The sequence below is a fragment of the Heteronotia binoei genome, chromosome 6, assembly GCF_032191835.1.
Source record: "Heteronotia binoei isolate CCM8104 ecotype False Entrance Well chromosome 6, APGP_CSIRO_Hbin_v1, whole genome shotgun sequence".
NCBI classification, from domain to species: domain Eukaryota; kingdom Metazoa; phylum Chordata; class Lepidosauria; order Squamata; family Gekkonidae; genus Heteronotia; species Heteronotia binoei.
The window spans coordinates 77,000,735-77,015,460 of NC_083228.1; the positions used below are offsets into that span (position 1 = coordinate 77,000,735).

The 14,726-nt window shown below is 40.8% G+C and overlaps 1 protein-coding gene across 1 annotated transcript in view; it reads right to left on the reverse strand.

Annotated features, from left to right (window-relative positions):
• The window catches only part of FBXW4 (F-box and WD repeat domain containing 4), a 121,163-nt gene that overhangs the window by 34,930 nt on the left and 71,507 nt on the right, over positions 1 to 14,726 (reverse strand). The window contains exon 6 of the mRNA XM_060241810.1: positions 6,053 to 6,118. Coding sequence (XP_060097793.1) covers positions 6,053 to 6,118 — 66 coding nt within the window. The remainder of the gene's footprint in view (positions 1 to 6,052; positions 6,119 to 14,726) is intronic.

The window sequence follows — 14,726 nt, forward strand, 5'->3', positions numbered from 1 at the left end:
AAGCACTTTTTAGAAAAAAGATTATTAAGAAGAGGGAGAAAATGTCTGCTTGGAGAGAATAAAGCAAACTTTGATTTGTGTTCACAGAGCTCTTGAGTTATGGAACAGAGGTGCACTTTAGAATACAATAAAACCCCTCGATCACACGAGTGATTCATCTAGCCCAGTCTTCAGCAGTTACTTAGATGTTTTAGAGAATGAGCCTAATTACACATAACATTTTTAAAGCATGCATCATGTGCACATATACTATATATCCTTCTCTGGTTAAGCTTTAATCTTTGGAAGTTAAAATTTAGATTTTTGCAAGTGGATACATTGCAATTGTTCCTAGCATTCATGAACTTGTTTCATTATTTTGGGGGTCTGATATGATCCAGGAAAACAAGTATGGGTCATGTTTTTAAAAAGAAACCCTTTCAGTTTACTGTGTTACGTAATAGTAAAGAGAAAACCCAAAAGCGTTTGCACAGCAACTTTAAACCTCTGAAAATTTAGTTGTCTTCCATGCTCTTTTAGTCCTACAAGCTTTGTACACATTTCTTTATTAAACATATACTTAAGCTTTAAAGTTCTAATTTTTTAACCTTGTTTTCTAACAGAAAATATTTTGCATACCTGTTACTTATGCATGCTCTTCTAAGGACTCTTCCATCTCAAATATATCTTTTTAAAAGTGTCCAAACTTTCACAGTACTGTGGATGCCCCAAGCATTATATAATCTTAATAATTCAAGTTCAGTTTCTCAGCAGCCTGAAATATTCTATCGTACATACCCAAACATCTCAAATCTGATGTGATACAGTACCTGTATATCTCACAGTCACGGGATGATCATACCTAGACCATTTTATGTAAATTGCACAAGTAAGTATCCAAAAATATCTTTGAGCTTTCTTCTGGAAAACATCCCTACCCTGCACTTCAACTGAAAAAAATAACAAAAAGTGAGCTCAGAATATGTTATAATGGCAAAGGTCTTATACAGGTTATCAGTGACTGAGAACTAAAATGAACACTTAGCCCAACATACAATCATTGCATGTTTACCTCAAAGGGTAATGGAGCACACACAACATTAAATAGTAACTTTCAGAAGCTGCATACTTTCCATCTCCGTGGGGGTGGGAGCCTCCTGAATTCCCACAAGACATGGTGGCGTTTGGTGTCCAAACAGCACAGCACAGCTTTTCACACATTTGAAGTGTTAGAAACCCAGGGTCAGAGAAAAGCAAAGGTCATCCTATCACTAAATAAACCACAAACAGAAGCTACAAGCTTGGTGTAGTTTTGTAGAATGTTCTGAAGGAGTGGATCAGGAGGAGAGAGATATCAACATCTCCTGGGAAAATAGCACCAAAGGACAGTTCAGCTGCAAGACAACCAGCAAAGGAGCTTAGAAAGCACAAAATAAGTAAGGCAACAGAAGGTATTTGACAACCATAAGGCCACACTTTTTATCTTCATAGGATAAAGGAAAACAAGGTTGTGAGATTAAAAGATGGTGGTTAGGACAAAGATACCTAATACACTGGCAATTGTGCTTGGATCTCTTTCAGTTCTAGAGCCGAATCACACCAACAAGCCCTCAAATTATTCTCTAATGGCATGGAAAAACAACATACAATGGCCTAAACCAGGTTGAATACCTGTCACACACTTTGCCTTAAGTGTTCTAACGTAAGGAAACCACCTGATAGCATGCCCCTTTGTTTCTAAGAGTGTGAACTTTTGAGATTGTAAAATCAATTAACATGTAGCCCATTCTATTATCTCTTGCAAGGAGGGTTTGGCAACAAAATTACCAGTTGCTGCATTACAACTCCAGAGTGTAATAAGTGAACAAAAGTCTACATGGGTGAATGTCTGCAGCTATTCAGCAGTGACAACATAGATGAAGTCAGAAAATCTCCAGCCTTTGATGGGAAGAAACAACATAGTAACAATGGGAAAAAATTAAAAAATTACATAGTAAACCTATACAAAAACTCAGCTCTCAGGGGACTAGAGGAGCACTTCTGATCCTTTCCCTCTGTAATGGGCCACCATCAATCACTTCTCATAAAAGGTGCCCCACCAATTTCCAATTAATATGTGTATGTGAGTCACCTAAACTATGTACACTTCCGCTCCTCCCCATGTGAGGCCTGAGAGGGGCATTCCAGTGGCACACTGCATTCCACTACAGCAAGCAAAAAGGGAAGAATCCGTGACACTCAGCAGCCATTGTAGATAGCATCTGATTGGTTGGATTGTCCCAGGCTTTAGCTCTGCCTGTCAGTCAGGCTTTTGCCTTATTGAAAGATCAAACTCTATCTTCCCTGTTCATTACCTTAATCCTATTTTCTGCCCAGCTTTATTATCTGAAGACGCTTCCTTGGGAAAGGCAGAGAAGGTGACATGGCCACTCCTCACCTACTCCTAAAAGCTGCTTGTATTTGAGGTAACCCTGGACAAGTTCATGAGCAAAGCAGGCAGGGGAGTAGGGGAAAATGGGTAGACAGGCCAAGCTGAATATAATTCATTCTTCAATCTAAATACAAATTGCATGCAATCATTCACCATGTCAAAAAAATTATTAAATAGTACGTCATGTTGATAAATAGATTTTACATGGACACCAAGCTACAAGAAGCTTCCTCTGATCATATACCTCTACAGCAAAATATTATATTCACCAATTCAGTCTTCAAAGACTGGAAGGAATGAAAAGACTGCTAATCTTCACAACCCTGTGATGTAGTTCTGTGTTACACCCATTACAGATTGGGAAATATAGCAAAGATACAGCATCTTGCCCAGTGCCACACAGTGACTTTTCATGGCTGAGCAACAATTCAAATCACAGTCCCATTATTCACTGAATCATACATTTGATAAAATAAAAAGGTCCAACTGATATGATACAACATATGGTAAGAACACCAAATATAATTCGAGGTACTTGATTTCTTCGATGTATTTTTATCTCACCCTTTGTCCAACAAGTTCAGCATGGTGCACAGCATTCTCCTGGCCTCTGTTTTTTCCTCACAACAACCCAGTGAGGTAGAACAAAGTTTCGTTTTGGGTATAAGCTTTTGGGTGCATGCACACTGCATCAGATATAGTTTCAACGCATCTGATGAAGTGTGCATACACACAAAGGCTTATACCACAATTAAATCGTATTGGTCTTAAAGGTGCCACTGGATTCAGACAAACATGGCTACCCACCTGTGAGGAAGAGTTAGGCTAAAAGATAGTGTCTGGCCCAAAGTCAACCACTGAACTTCATTGCAGAGTGGGGATCTGGACCTGGGACTCAAAGATCCTAGTCTAATACACCAGCCACTAGATCATGCTTATATATTGCTGCATCTAAATTTAATAGTACAATGGAGAATTTGGATCACTAGATAAGAAAACTAGGGGTATGTGCTTGGTATAAACTGAGCTGAAAAAATACCCCAAAAATACCTTATCTGTATCACATATTTTCTCAGCCGATCACACCAAGACCACCTGAAAAAAACTGAAAATACTTGGGATTTTTTGAGGCCACCAGATAGCTAAGTTTCAAAGGCATTTAAAGGGCGTTCAGTCCATGTAAATGTCTTTGGAGTAAACTCTCGGGTATTTAAATGAACTGTGGTCCCTTTAATCTATGGGCACCTCCTTCTGGGGCCCATAGATTTGGACCCCCTTGGTCCAATCTTTTTGAAACTTGGAGAGTTTTTTGAGGAGAAGAACCTGCAGCTATGCTGCAAATTTGGTGCCTCTACCTCAAAAACAGCCCTACAGAGACCCAGATCAATGTTCTATTATAGCCTATAACCATTTACTATAACCATTAACTATGATGGTCCCATAAGAACATAAGAAAAGCCATGTTGGATCAGGCCAATGGCCCATCCAGTCCAACACTCTGTGTCACACAGTGGCCAAAAAAATCAAGTGCCATCACAGGAGGTCCACCAGTGGGGCTAGAAGTCCTCCCACTGTGTCCCCCCCCCCCCAAGCACCAAGAATACAGAGCATCACTCCCCCAGACAGAGAGTTCCAACAGTACACTGTGGCTAATAGCCACTGATGGACCTCTGCTCATATGCTTATCCAATCCTCTCTTGAAGCTGGCTATGCTTGTAGCTGCCGCTACTTCCTGTGGTAGTGAATTCCATGTGTTAATCACCCTTTGTGTGAAGAAGTACTTCCTTTTATCAGTTCTAACCTGACCGCTCAGCAATTTCATTGAATATCCACGAGTTCTCATATTGTGAGAATGGGAGAAAAGTACTTCTTTCTCTACCTTCTCTATCCCATGCATAATCTTGTAAACCTCTATCCCATAGGGTATAATGGAGCCAGAAAAAATCGGCAATCCTGAATATTTCCTGAATCCTAATACCATACTAATACCAGGATTCAGGAATATTGGGAAATACCAATATTTTTCAGGTTCAGTATACCCAAACCCCCAAAATACTGATTTTTTTTTTGTGAGTACACACCCCTAAAGGAAACTACACCCAGTAATTTAGCTGGGTGTAGCGGGGAAAGGAAAGGAAGAGTATCCTTTGGTACACAAACAACAAAAGAGACAACTTAAGCAGTGGCTGAGAAGAACATTACAAATGCCCACATTGGGGTTGTAACTATCCTGATCTTCAGGAAAATTAAAGCAAGAACTGATAGGATACTATTAACTGAATTTCTTGGATTGCATGCATACAGCATTATTGGCTTAATTTAGAGGGAACCTGGTTTCTATGACCCATTTAGAAGTACAAGTTGGGATTAAGGGGTGTGTTTTGAATTGGTTTAAATAATTCCTTATGGACAAGACTCAAGGGTTGCTACTGGAGACCAGTTGTGTCATCACTGTGGGAATTATCCCATATACTGAACAGGGCTTACTCCTAAACCCCATGCTATTTAATCTGGTTTTGGAGCAGATTGTCATTTATCTAAATTGTATGGTGATGCTGTAGATGTCCTGAAATTGTCTGACTACTGTGGTTAAATGGCTTCTATGATGTGGGAGGCCCTAGTCTGAATTTCCTGCTGTGCCATGGAAGCTTGCTGGGTGACCTTGGGCCAGTCACTTTTTCTTAGCTGAGCCTACCACAAAGGGTTGTTATGAGGAAAAAATGGAGTAGTGGAGAACAGTGTAAACTGCCTTGGGTCTCCACCAGTGTTCCCTCTAAGCTGAGTTAGTGTGAACTAGCTCATGGTTTTTAAACCTCCGACTCACTCATTTTTGTCTTAGCTCAGGAAAAATGGCTCTAGAGCAAACTAATTTATACAGTAGCTCACAACTTTAATGCCAGTAGCACATAAAGTAGATTTTTTGCTCACAAGACTCCACAGCTTCTACATGTACACACAGAGAAAGAAGGCATCCCACATTTTCCCAGGCATGCTGTTTCACAAAACTAAGCTGTATTAGTTGTATGCTGATTGAGAAGGTGTTCTTTTCTTTTAATGACATCACTGGGCAACTGCCTTAAAATAAAGGGCACTAGGAGAATGGCAGCTATGACCTATGCAGTTCAGTTAACTGTAAATGACTGGCACCATTCTGGAATTCCAACAGACATTAAGGGGGAAATCATCACAAAGAAAAGCAATACAGGATTTGATGGCTACTCTCTTTTGAAAATAAAAATTCAGGGTTAATGTCAACTGCCCCTTTTTGCTACTATAGTATGTGAGGAAATGGGTTTAAGCTGCAGAAAGGCAGATCTGAGTTTTAAAACAAACAGGAAACATGTTCTAACTGTAAGAATAGCTGGACAGTAGGAAAAAATTGTTCAAGCAAGTTGCAAAATTCTGTGTGTATGCAGGTGCACATGCATGCATACACATTTTTAAGAATAAACTGAATCTTTAATTTAGAATTCAGATCTGGAGTTCAATGCTCAAAGCTGAACAACTTGTAGTCCATCTATTTCTATGTCTTTAGTAAGCAATAGCTATGCACAACAGTTAGCTCACAAAGTTTCTGAAGACATTCATACTACAGGCAGATTTTCCTGTTTCAACACATCCAAAGTCATAGAAGATTCTTACCTCCCCAAATCCCAGATTCTCAAAGGGGAAATATGTCCACAGCAAGCTGTTCCCGTCACAAATGAACTGCCAGCAAAGAAAGAAAACAAAATAAGGTTAAGCACATCCTTCTTGCACCACCAGTAAATATTTGATGGGCACTTCAGAGGGCAGTTGCCAAGACATTTGAGAGGTGCAAGGAAGACCATACATACAACTGTTGTGTCCTGGTTATCAAAGGCAAAAGCTCAGCAACCTAAACAGAGATGCAGATGGACAGCAGTACAAGTCAACTGCACATTATGAGAGGGTAATACAGAAAAGTTACACCAGCTTTCCCATGACACTAAAATCCTACAAATGTGTAAGTCATGGCAGCAAAACAAGGAGGAAATAATGTGCCAAGTATCATCATGACAATGCCAGCATAAACCTGTGACTCCTAGCCTACCGAAGAAACACTGATCTGCAAAATCCGTTTCAAGACGAACAATATAGAACCCACACTCAATAGCTGAAACTTCCTCCCGAGCTGCAGCATCATTCTTGTTGGTTCTCATTACTTTAGATGGGAAGGTTTATGAAAGCACACAATAAATTACCAGTATGGTAAAAGCCAGCAAGCTGTTGTGCTTAGAGAATTGGACTAGGATCTGGGAGACTCAAACCAATTTCTCACTATCACTGCTCCACCCCCAGGCTTCTGTTCCCACCCCACATGCAAGCGACTAATTTCCCACCAGTTGTTCTGTGGGCACATTTTGACATGGGGCTCCCTCCAGTACCCTCGTGGCTCCTTAATCCTTAAAAGACAGCATCTCAAAGCCAGGAGGGGAACTGAAGGGAGCCCTCCATCAAAATGTGCCTGTGGAGCAACTGGTGGGAAATCAATCACTTGCACCAGGGGAAATAGAAGCCTGGGGTGAAGCAACGGTCTAAGATTTGAATCTCCAATCTGCAATGGAAGCTGGGTAACCTTAGGCAGAAAGAGTGACTGAACTAACCCACTTAATAAAGGGTTGTTGTTGTTGTCATGAGAATAAAATGGGGGGGAGACAATGTTGAAAGCTGCTTTGGGGCCCCATTACATCAAAAAGTGGGGTATAAATATCTAAACAAAAAGAACTGGAACCATCATAGTACTCCTTCATTCGCCTTAAGTTTAAACTGATATTACTAAAGACTACTTCATGTGCTATGTTTTTCCATCTCTACTATGTAAAAAGCATGAACCTTGTAGTGTTTTGCATGGTAGCCCAAGTGCATCTACTGGCTTCATAATGTATCTACATTTCACAGTTTTAAAAGTTACAAACTAAGCTCCTTTTCCCAAACAGAAATGCAAAAAAAGAAAGAAAAAAAAGTGAGAAAAGGCTCCTGGTCCAACTACACAAGTTTTTGTGGAGTTTTGTGGTAGTTAGTCATTTAGAAATATGATTGAAGCAAAATCCATTCACAGACTAGCTCCAAGATCTACCTTCTTCCATTTGTAAGCCCAAAAGGAAGCTTTACAAACGTAAATCAAAGAGTTAGTTCAGGAGAACTCAAGGGAAGCCTCTTTAATATAACATTTAAGTATACTGTTCAGCTGCCAGTCTAAAACCCAGAACAAAGACGGGGGGGGGGGCTTCTGGGTAGGTCTGCAGCACATTCTCTTGACCAACAGACTGGAGGCCCAAGCTGGCTATCAAGGATGGAGATGTCAGGACACCAATCTGTTCTTCTTAAGTATAGAGCGGCACATCAATTGACCTCCAAGTCAGCAAGCAGCACCGTAGTCAATGGTGCTTGGAACTACAAAGCTAGGTGCTGAGTTTTGTCTCTTAGTTCTCTTTACCATAAGCCATTAGGAAATTGTAAAGCCAATTACCGTGGCTAGAAACATAATAGCTGCTTGGAAATCACTGAAGTGGGCAATTGGGTTTTTACTTTTGCAAGGGCTCTCTCCTTTGCTCAACACAGACCTTTCAGAAGAAGGTATGCAGCGTCCCTCCAGAGACTGAACAGGTCTAAATTAGCATCAAGGTATGTCAATAGGAAAGAAGAAGTGGGTGGAGACCACCAGCACTAATCCCTAATGCTCTGCAGGTACAACCTCCTAGCCAGTCTGTGGTAGGGATTAGAAATTTCTCAACAGCCTTGCTTCCAAATAGCTCCTTAGAGTCACTTCCCTCCAGCTATGCCAATCATGACCCACAGTTTTTCCATACACCCTGCTGCTCTGCTACAGAAGAAGTTATGTAGTTCTCATAATCAGAAAGTTATTGAGGTTGAAGAGAATGGATTTCTCTTGTGCCTTCCAAATTCTAAAATCATTTATTTGCAAACTTTCAATGCCATTTTGTATGCACTTCAAAACAAAGTGCAGAAAAGAAACAGAAGCAATAAGTACAATATTAAAATTGGGTAAAAACCAAGACCAGCAGCATAGCAAAACACAGTAATTAAAAAGAGCAGAAATAATAAGGCAGGGACCACAAAATAATAGCTTTAAAGCTATCCTAAACAAGATGTTTTGGGGCTCTTCCAAAACTCTCACAAGGCAGACTTCACAAAAGGAGGAATTCAAAGGGGGAAACATTCCAGCATTCTGGGGCAACCACAAAGAAGGTCCTGCTACATATGGAGATCTGGCTTCTTTATTTGATTCTATCTGGAGCAGGACTTCTCTTGATTTTAAATTACAGGTAGATTCATATAGATATGCACATTTCCAATATTAAGAATGAAGCCACTCAGGGCTTTAAAGAGACAAACTGTTCTTTATATCTGTGTGCACAAACAATCATTTATAACTTCAGTTTCCTGAAACTTCGTTCCTGAGAAGAAAAAGGCCTATAATAGAGTATCTTCTTGTAATTAACCCCTGGTACTGAATATCTTCTTATAATTTAGCTCCAAGGAGCATCTATAGGGGGATACAGAGAAGTAAACCAGTCATGAGCAGCAGAGAAGCAAAACACAGAACTTGCAGTACAAAGCAGCCATGGAAAATGGTACATCAACTCACCTTAGTGCACCCATCAGCTGTTATGCTGAAATAGATGCAAACAATTTCAGAGAATCCTCCCCCCACCCCACCCCTCCAGGGATTATGGAAATGACTTGTAGGCTCTGTTGGGCAGTCCTGTTTGAATCAGGCTGCCCAGCAGAGCTCTACCAACCCTGTGGAAAGAGTTTTCCCTGTAGGATCGGCTCCTTTGCAAGCTCTGTTAGGTAGTTTGGTTTGAACCAAGCAGCCCACTATAGCCTCAGTTGAGGCTGTGGCGGTGCACCTTGCAAAAGTCATATAAAGAGAATGTCCATTTAAATGGCTTTTGCCAGGCACACTGCACACAAGTGAAGTCCAAGTAGTGAGTTCACCTGGTCATGAACCTCGCCAAATGAACCAGTTCAGTAACTGGGGAGGCTCGTGAAGGTTTGTGGTTTGTGCAGCCCCACAAACTGAAATGAACCTGTTTTCCCTGTTTGTGCCCATCCTTAGCGGTAATGTCACCTCCATGACTGATGCATAATGATCCTTGAATCTGTTTGAATCTGTTTGATTCTTGAATCTGTTAAATATCTTCATTATTCTGTATGCTCATTTATTGCTCACTCTCAACTTTATAGGTATGGACTAGTAATTTCCATTTCATTGTATCTGAAGAAGTGTGCATGCACGCAAAAGCATATACCTTGAATAAAACTGTTGCTGTTAAAGGTGCCACTGGACTCAAACTTTGTTACACTTGAACAATGTAAGCTGCTTTGGGTCCCCATTGGGAGAAAGGTGGAGTATAAATGAAATAAATATTTTTCACCCAAATGGCTGGTAAGAAAAGCTGGGAAAGGAATGGGGCTGAAATACAGGCAGGGGGGAAACACTTAACATAGGGAGGGGAAAGCATCCCCCCTTCGTTACTCTCAAATTCGTTACTTCATATCCCTACCTAACATCAAATTCTCTGGTGCTTCAGGAGTTTCCCAGCACCAGATCAAGACATATCTGTTTTCTCAGGTATTGTTCTGGCATTAGTTGTTGTACTGTAGTTATGGTACCTGATGTGTTACAGCTCCTTTTTGACATGCTGTAAGTAATAATTGCTAGTAACTGTATATTAATGAAAGAGGGGGTGGCTGCTGTTTTTAAAACTTTTTAAAAGATTCTAACAGGTTTTTATCTGTGGCCAAACACGTAGATTTGTCACTGTTTTAATATACATTATACTTCATGTTTTACTGTGTTTTTAATTTGTTTGTAAGCCTCCTTTTGAAGGCTTCAATAAAGCAAATGAAGAATTAAATACTTCCCACACATTCAAAATTCTTTGAACATCAAAAGCAAAACCAGATAAAAATAGAGATTTAAAAATCATTTCTGAATATAGAATTTAGGATGCCCTGGCACAGAACTGACGGGGGGAGGGGGGGACTATGTATTACCCGATATGTATATTGCTGTATGTCCACTAGAAGTACATACTTAAACTCATTGTCAAAGAAGATATAAATCCAGTTCACTATTTTTTCTAAACATTGGTGTAAATGAATCCCAGGTGAATGGAAGCACCATTGTTGAGCTGGGCACTCACATGAAATGACTAAAATGTACTGAACCAGACTGTTTTGCTACAAATCTACATTTAGAAGAATATGCTACGGCCTGAAAACAATCCAGCTGAAAATATAACAGTCTTAACACAAAAAAGGGCTCTCATATGACCTAGAAGCTCCCACACATTCAAGGTTAAAGCAGTCACCACGAAAGCCAACTCAAAATTGTCTAATGCTAGCCAAAATGGATTTTAACACTACCTTTCCCACTACAACAAACATTCTAAATATGACCGGGTACCATGCTTCATTTCCAAAATGTACAGGCCATGACCAGCTCTAAAACCAGGACATATTGTTTTATTCTGAACGTCTACATTTACACCCTCATTTCTCAAGCATATCCACTCTCCATTCCATCCATTTTACCCAAATCTATTCTGTTGACCAATGCCTCTCACCCACACACAGCCAGGCCAACTTTACTGTGTCCAATACATCCAAGCTTCAGTCTCTGTCCTTTTCAGACTCCGCCCCCCCATCCCTATATTCTTTAAATGGGTGCTAATATCCCATTTTGGAACTTATTCTATATGAAGAATCATCGAACCAAGAAACAAAGAAGCTATTACTTAGCAGAGTCCTGCAGCTGGGAAATGGGGGGTACAGCAGAGGGGGCTGAGAGTGGTCTTGTTGGAACAAAGACCCTGGGCGTGGGGGAAGAATGAACCAAAGTGTCATAAAGGAACAAGGGGAGGAACTGAGTACAGAAAGATGAGACCAAAGAGAAGGACACTTTGCTTGAGTCTTTCAACCACACAGCTACATCAGCCACAGAGGTCCAAACTTGTGCAGCCTTTGAGACCACATCAACACGCTTTGGCAAGGGCGGCCACCAAAGCTGTCAAAACCTTCACCAACATGTCCATCAATTGCATTCAGTTCTTCCCGAGCCACACTGGCATTTTAATTACTGTTGGGTAAACTAATTTGTCCAAATGAAGGCAACTCAGCCTAATAGAATATGCAGGCTCCCTGACCTCTGACAGGCAATGACACAGGATACAAAAGGAGGCAGAGGAAAGCTTTTTTAAAAAATCAGAGCCTTATTACTCTCTATTACTCCAATTAGTTAAGCTCCAGCGCTCTGAATTGGGGGGAAAAATTGCAATTAAATCCATTTTTGATGGCCTGGAAGTGGGTTACGGAACCGCCTGGCCTGTGAAACACTGATATTATAGCAGCAAAGGTCAAAGTCTTTGTCGGCACCTGTGCCCACCCCCCTCTCCCCCCACCTATCCTGCCTCTTCCTCCTCACTGCTCCTGTACCCCTGCTGAAGTGAATCATTAGAACATGTCATGTCTTATCGTGCCTGCCACCAGCCCTACTAACCTAATCAGTTGACATCATTACAGAAGATAACTCCTGCTTTCTGAATTTAGTGCCAAGGTCACATAAACTTTTTGTGTCTCCCCGGTTGGAAAGTGATGGGGAAAGAGCCCCAATAACAGCAACACTGCAAAAACAGTAGAGCACAGCTCAGTGGATGGCCCCCAACAGAACTTATGCCCACTATGGAGAATTTTCAGCTATACAAGCATATCCAGAGACAACTTGATAAAAAGAGGGCATTCTTCTTTCTCAGGAAATATCACCCAACATTTGAGACAACTGGAGCTATTATCAGTTTAGTTTTAATTGACTGATTCTAATCAATCAAGGCAGACTGGTTGAGATATGCTGGGAACATCTGAATTTTTAACAAAAAGAAAACAAAATGCTACATTTAGTATGCTACAACAAGCAACAACTTGCCGAAATTAAGATCTGGTCTATAAATGCAACAGCATAAGTTGATGTACAACAACTTGCACCTGCACGTAAAGGACAGTATTTTTAATGTTCTCTACCTTAAAAAAAACCCCACCTCCCTACAAATTAAAAATAAGATAAGGGATGGAGGGAAAGGTTATCTGAATTGCTAGTTCTTTACTTACATAGAATTTTAAACACAAAACATGTGCCTACAGCCTGATCTGGTGCAGTCCATTTTACTTTCTCACTCTCCTACTCCTTGCCAGAGGCTCTTGCCCTGTGGCTCTTAGCCTGGGGGCTCTGAAGGAAGGTGAATAGCTCCTCACCAGTAGTCTTGAGAGGCAGTGGGGTATCAGGGAGGAACAAGATGAAAGAACTATTTTTTTGAAATAGATTGAAGCAGCATGGCTGGTGAGAGATGTGAGGGAAGGATGTGCAAGGACTGTGGCATGTTCACATTCTTACCTGAAGGTAACAGCAACTACACTTGTAACAACTGAAACTTGGTAGCCCTACTGGAGGAGAAGATACAGGGACTTGAGGCACATTTGTCCACACTACAGTTTATAAGGGAAGGTGAAGATTTTTTTTTTATTTTAAATTTTAACTTTAAATTTAAAAGTAACAGAACAACAACAAATTGTGAGTTACTGTTACATAAATTTAAAAGGAATAATTGTGCAATTAGGGACCATGTATAACATTGCTATAGAGTTATGAATATAACATACAGGGCTTTTTCAGTGGTGGTCCCCTGCTTCTCCCTTGAGCCTCAACTGATGTCTACCCTACTATCCTTTAGCTGCCTGGTCAAAGCATCTTGTGACTACTTCAGGACTGTTCTATGGATAACATTTTAGGCTGCTGAATGTTATTTTGTGACCCTGCCTTGTTTTAATATTAATATATCTCCTGCCATTCTCCTAGCTATCCTGTCAAAATCCTTTTATATTTATTTATATTCCATTTGTATCCCGCCATCCTCGCCTAGGCGGACTCATTAACAACCACCCTATTGTCCTATCTTTCTTCTCTGAAAACTTGGCTGTTCACCTGTTTTTCTGGGACTACCACCCTGTAACCCAGGCCTTCAGCCACAGCATTTAGAGCAGGGGTGTTGAATGTGTAGCCTGCTAGCCAGATCAGGCCCCTGGAAGACTCCTATCAGGCCTATCACGGTCATTTGCTCCCTTCTTCCCCTCTCTTGCTTCCTTTTGCATCACAGCTTGCTTTGCCAGGTTTGCTCAATTGCACAGGAGCTCCATTGGCTGAGGCTGCTCCCTTGGGGAGGAGGGGGGGGAAGGAGAGCTTGTTTTACCAGTCTCTTTCAATTGCACAGCAGAGCTACTGAGCCAAGCCTCTCTTCCTTCTATTGTCTGAAGCACATCCCCCTTCTCGTCCCCTGGGGAAGGAGGGAAAAGGCCAGAGTTTCCTTTGGCCAGTTGCTTCAATTGTATGGGAGAGATATAAACCACCTTTAAGGCCAACAATGTTTTATTCAAGTATGAGCTATTTGCCTTGTTACAGAGAGAGAAAGAGAGACAGAGAAAAACAGAGAGAGAGAGAAACAGAGAGAGAGGGGGGATAGTTAGTTTTGTTGGAGGACAATGGCAGAACTCTCTTGGGTGCAACTGGGCTTGCCTCCCCCTTTTCACTGTATTCATGCCTTCATGATCCAGTCTTTCTCAGGAGGAAAGCAATGTGAACTATTTAGTTTAGGAAGAACAACAAGCCAGTGAGGTGGATTAAATTGAGAGTGGGTGTCCAGACCACATTAATTCAGTACATTTCCTCTGCAGACTAGGGATTTTTAACCTAGGCTTCCCATACAAGTAGGCTGATACTGACCCTATACGTTACTGTCTCTGTAACTACATACCAATTTATTACTGTGGTCCAAGACCAACAAGCATAACACAATAGGGTAGATAAACATATAAATGTATAAAACAACATGTTACACTAAAAAATTCCAGAATCATAGTACAAACGTTAATGTTAAAAAAATGCAGAGACATAGTTTTCATAGATAATGGAATTAGGGAGCTCCCTCTATAGATTAGTTAGCAATCTCCTACACTTCAGAGCCAATCCTCCACATTTAGCAACTTATATGTTATGTCCTGGCTCTTGCCAGAAGATTTTGGAGAGAAGTAGGGCTCTGTGTCTCTCCAGATAGGCTGACAGTATGGGCATTATGTAAACTTCACATATCTGACTGTAAATCTTACAATCAAAGATATTATGTTCTAATGTTTCTATTTTTCCACCTCCACAGGGACAATCATTCATCCAATGGAATTTTTTTATATCTTTCTTCAAGGACTGCAGAGGACAAAGTGT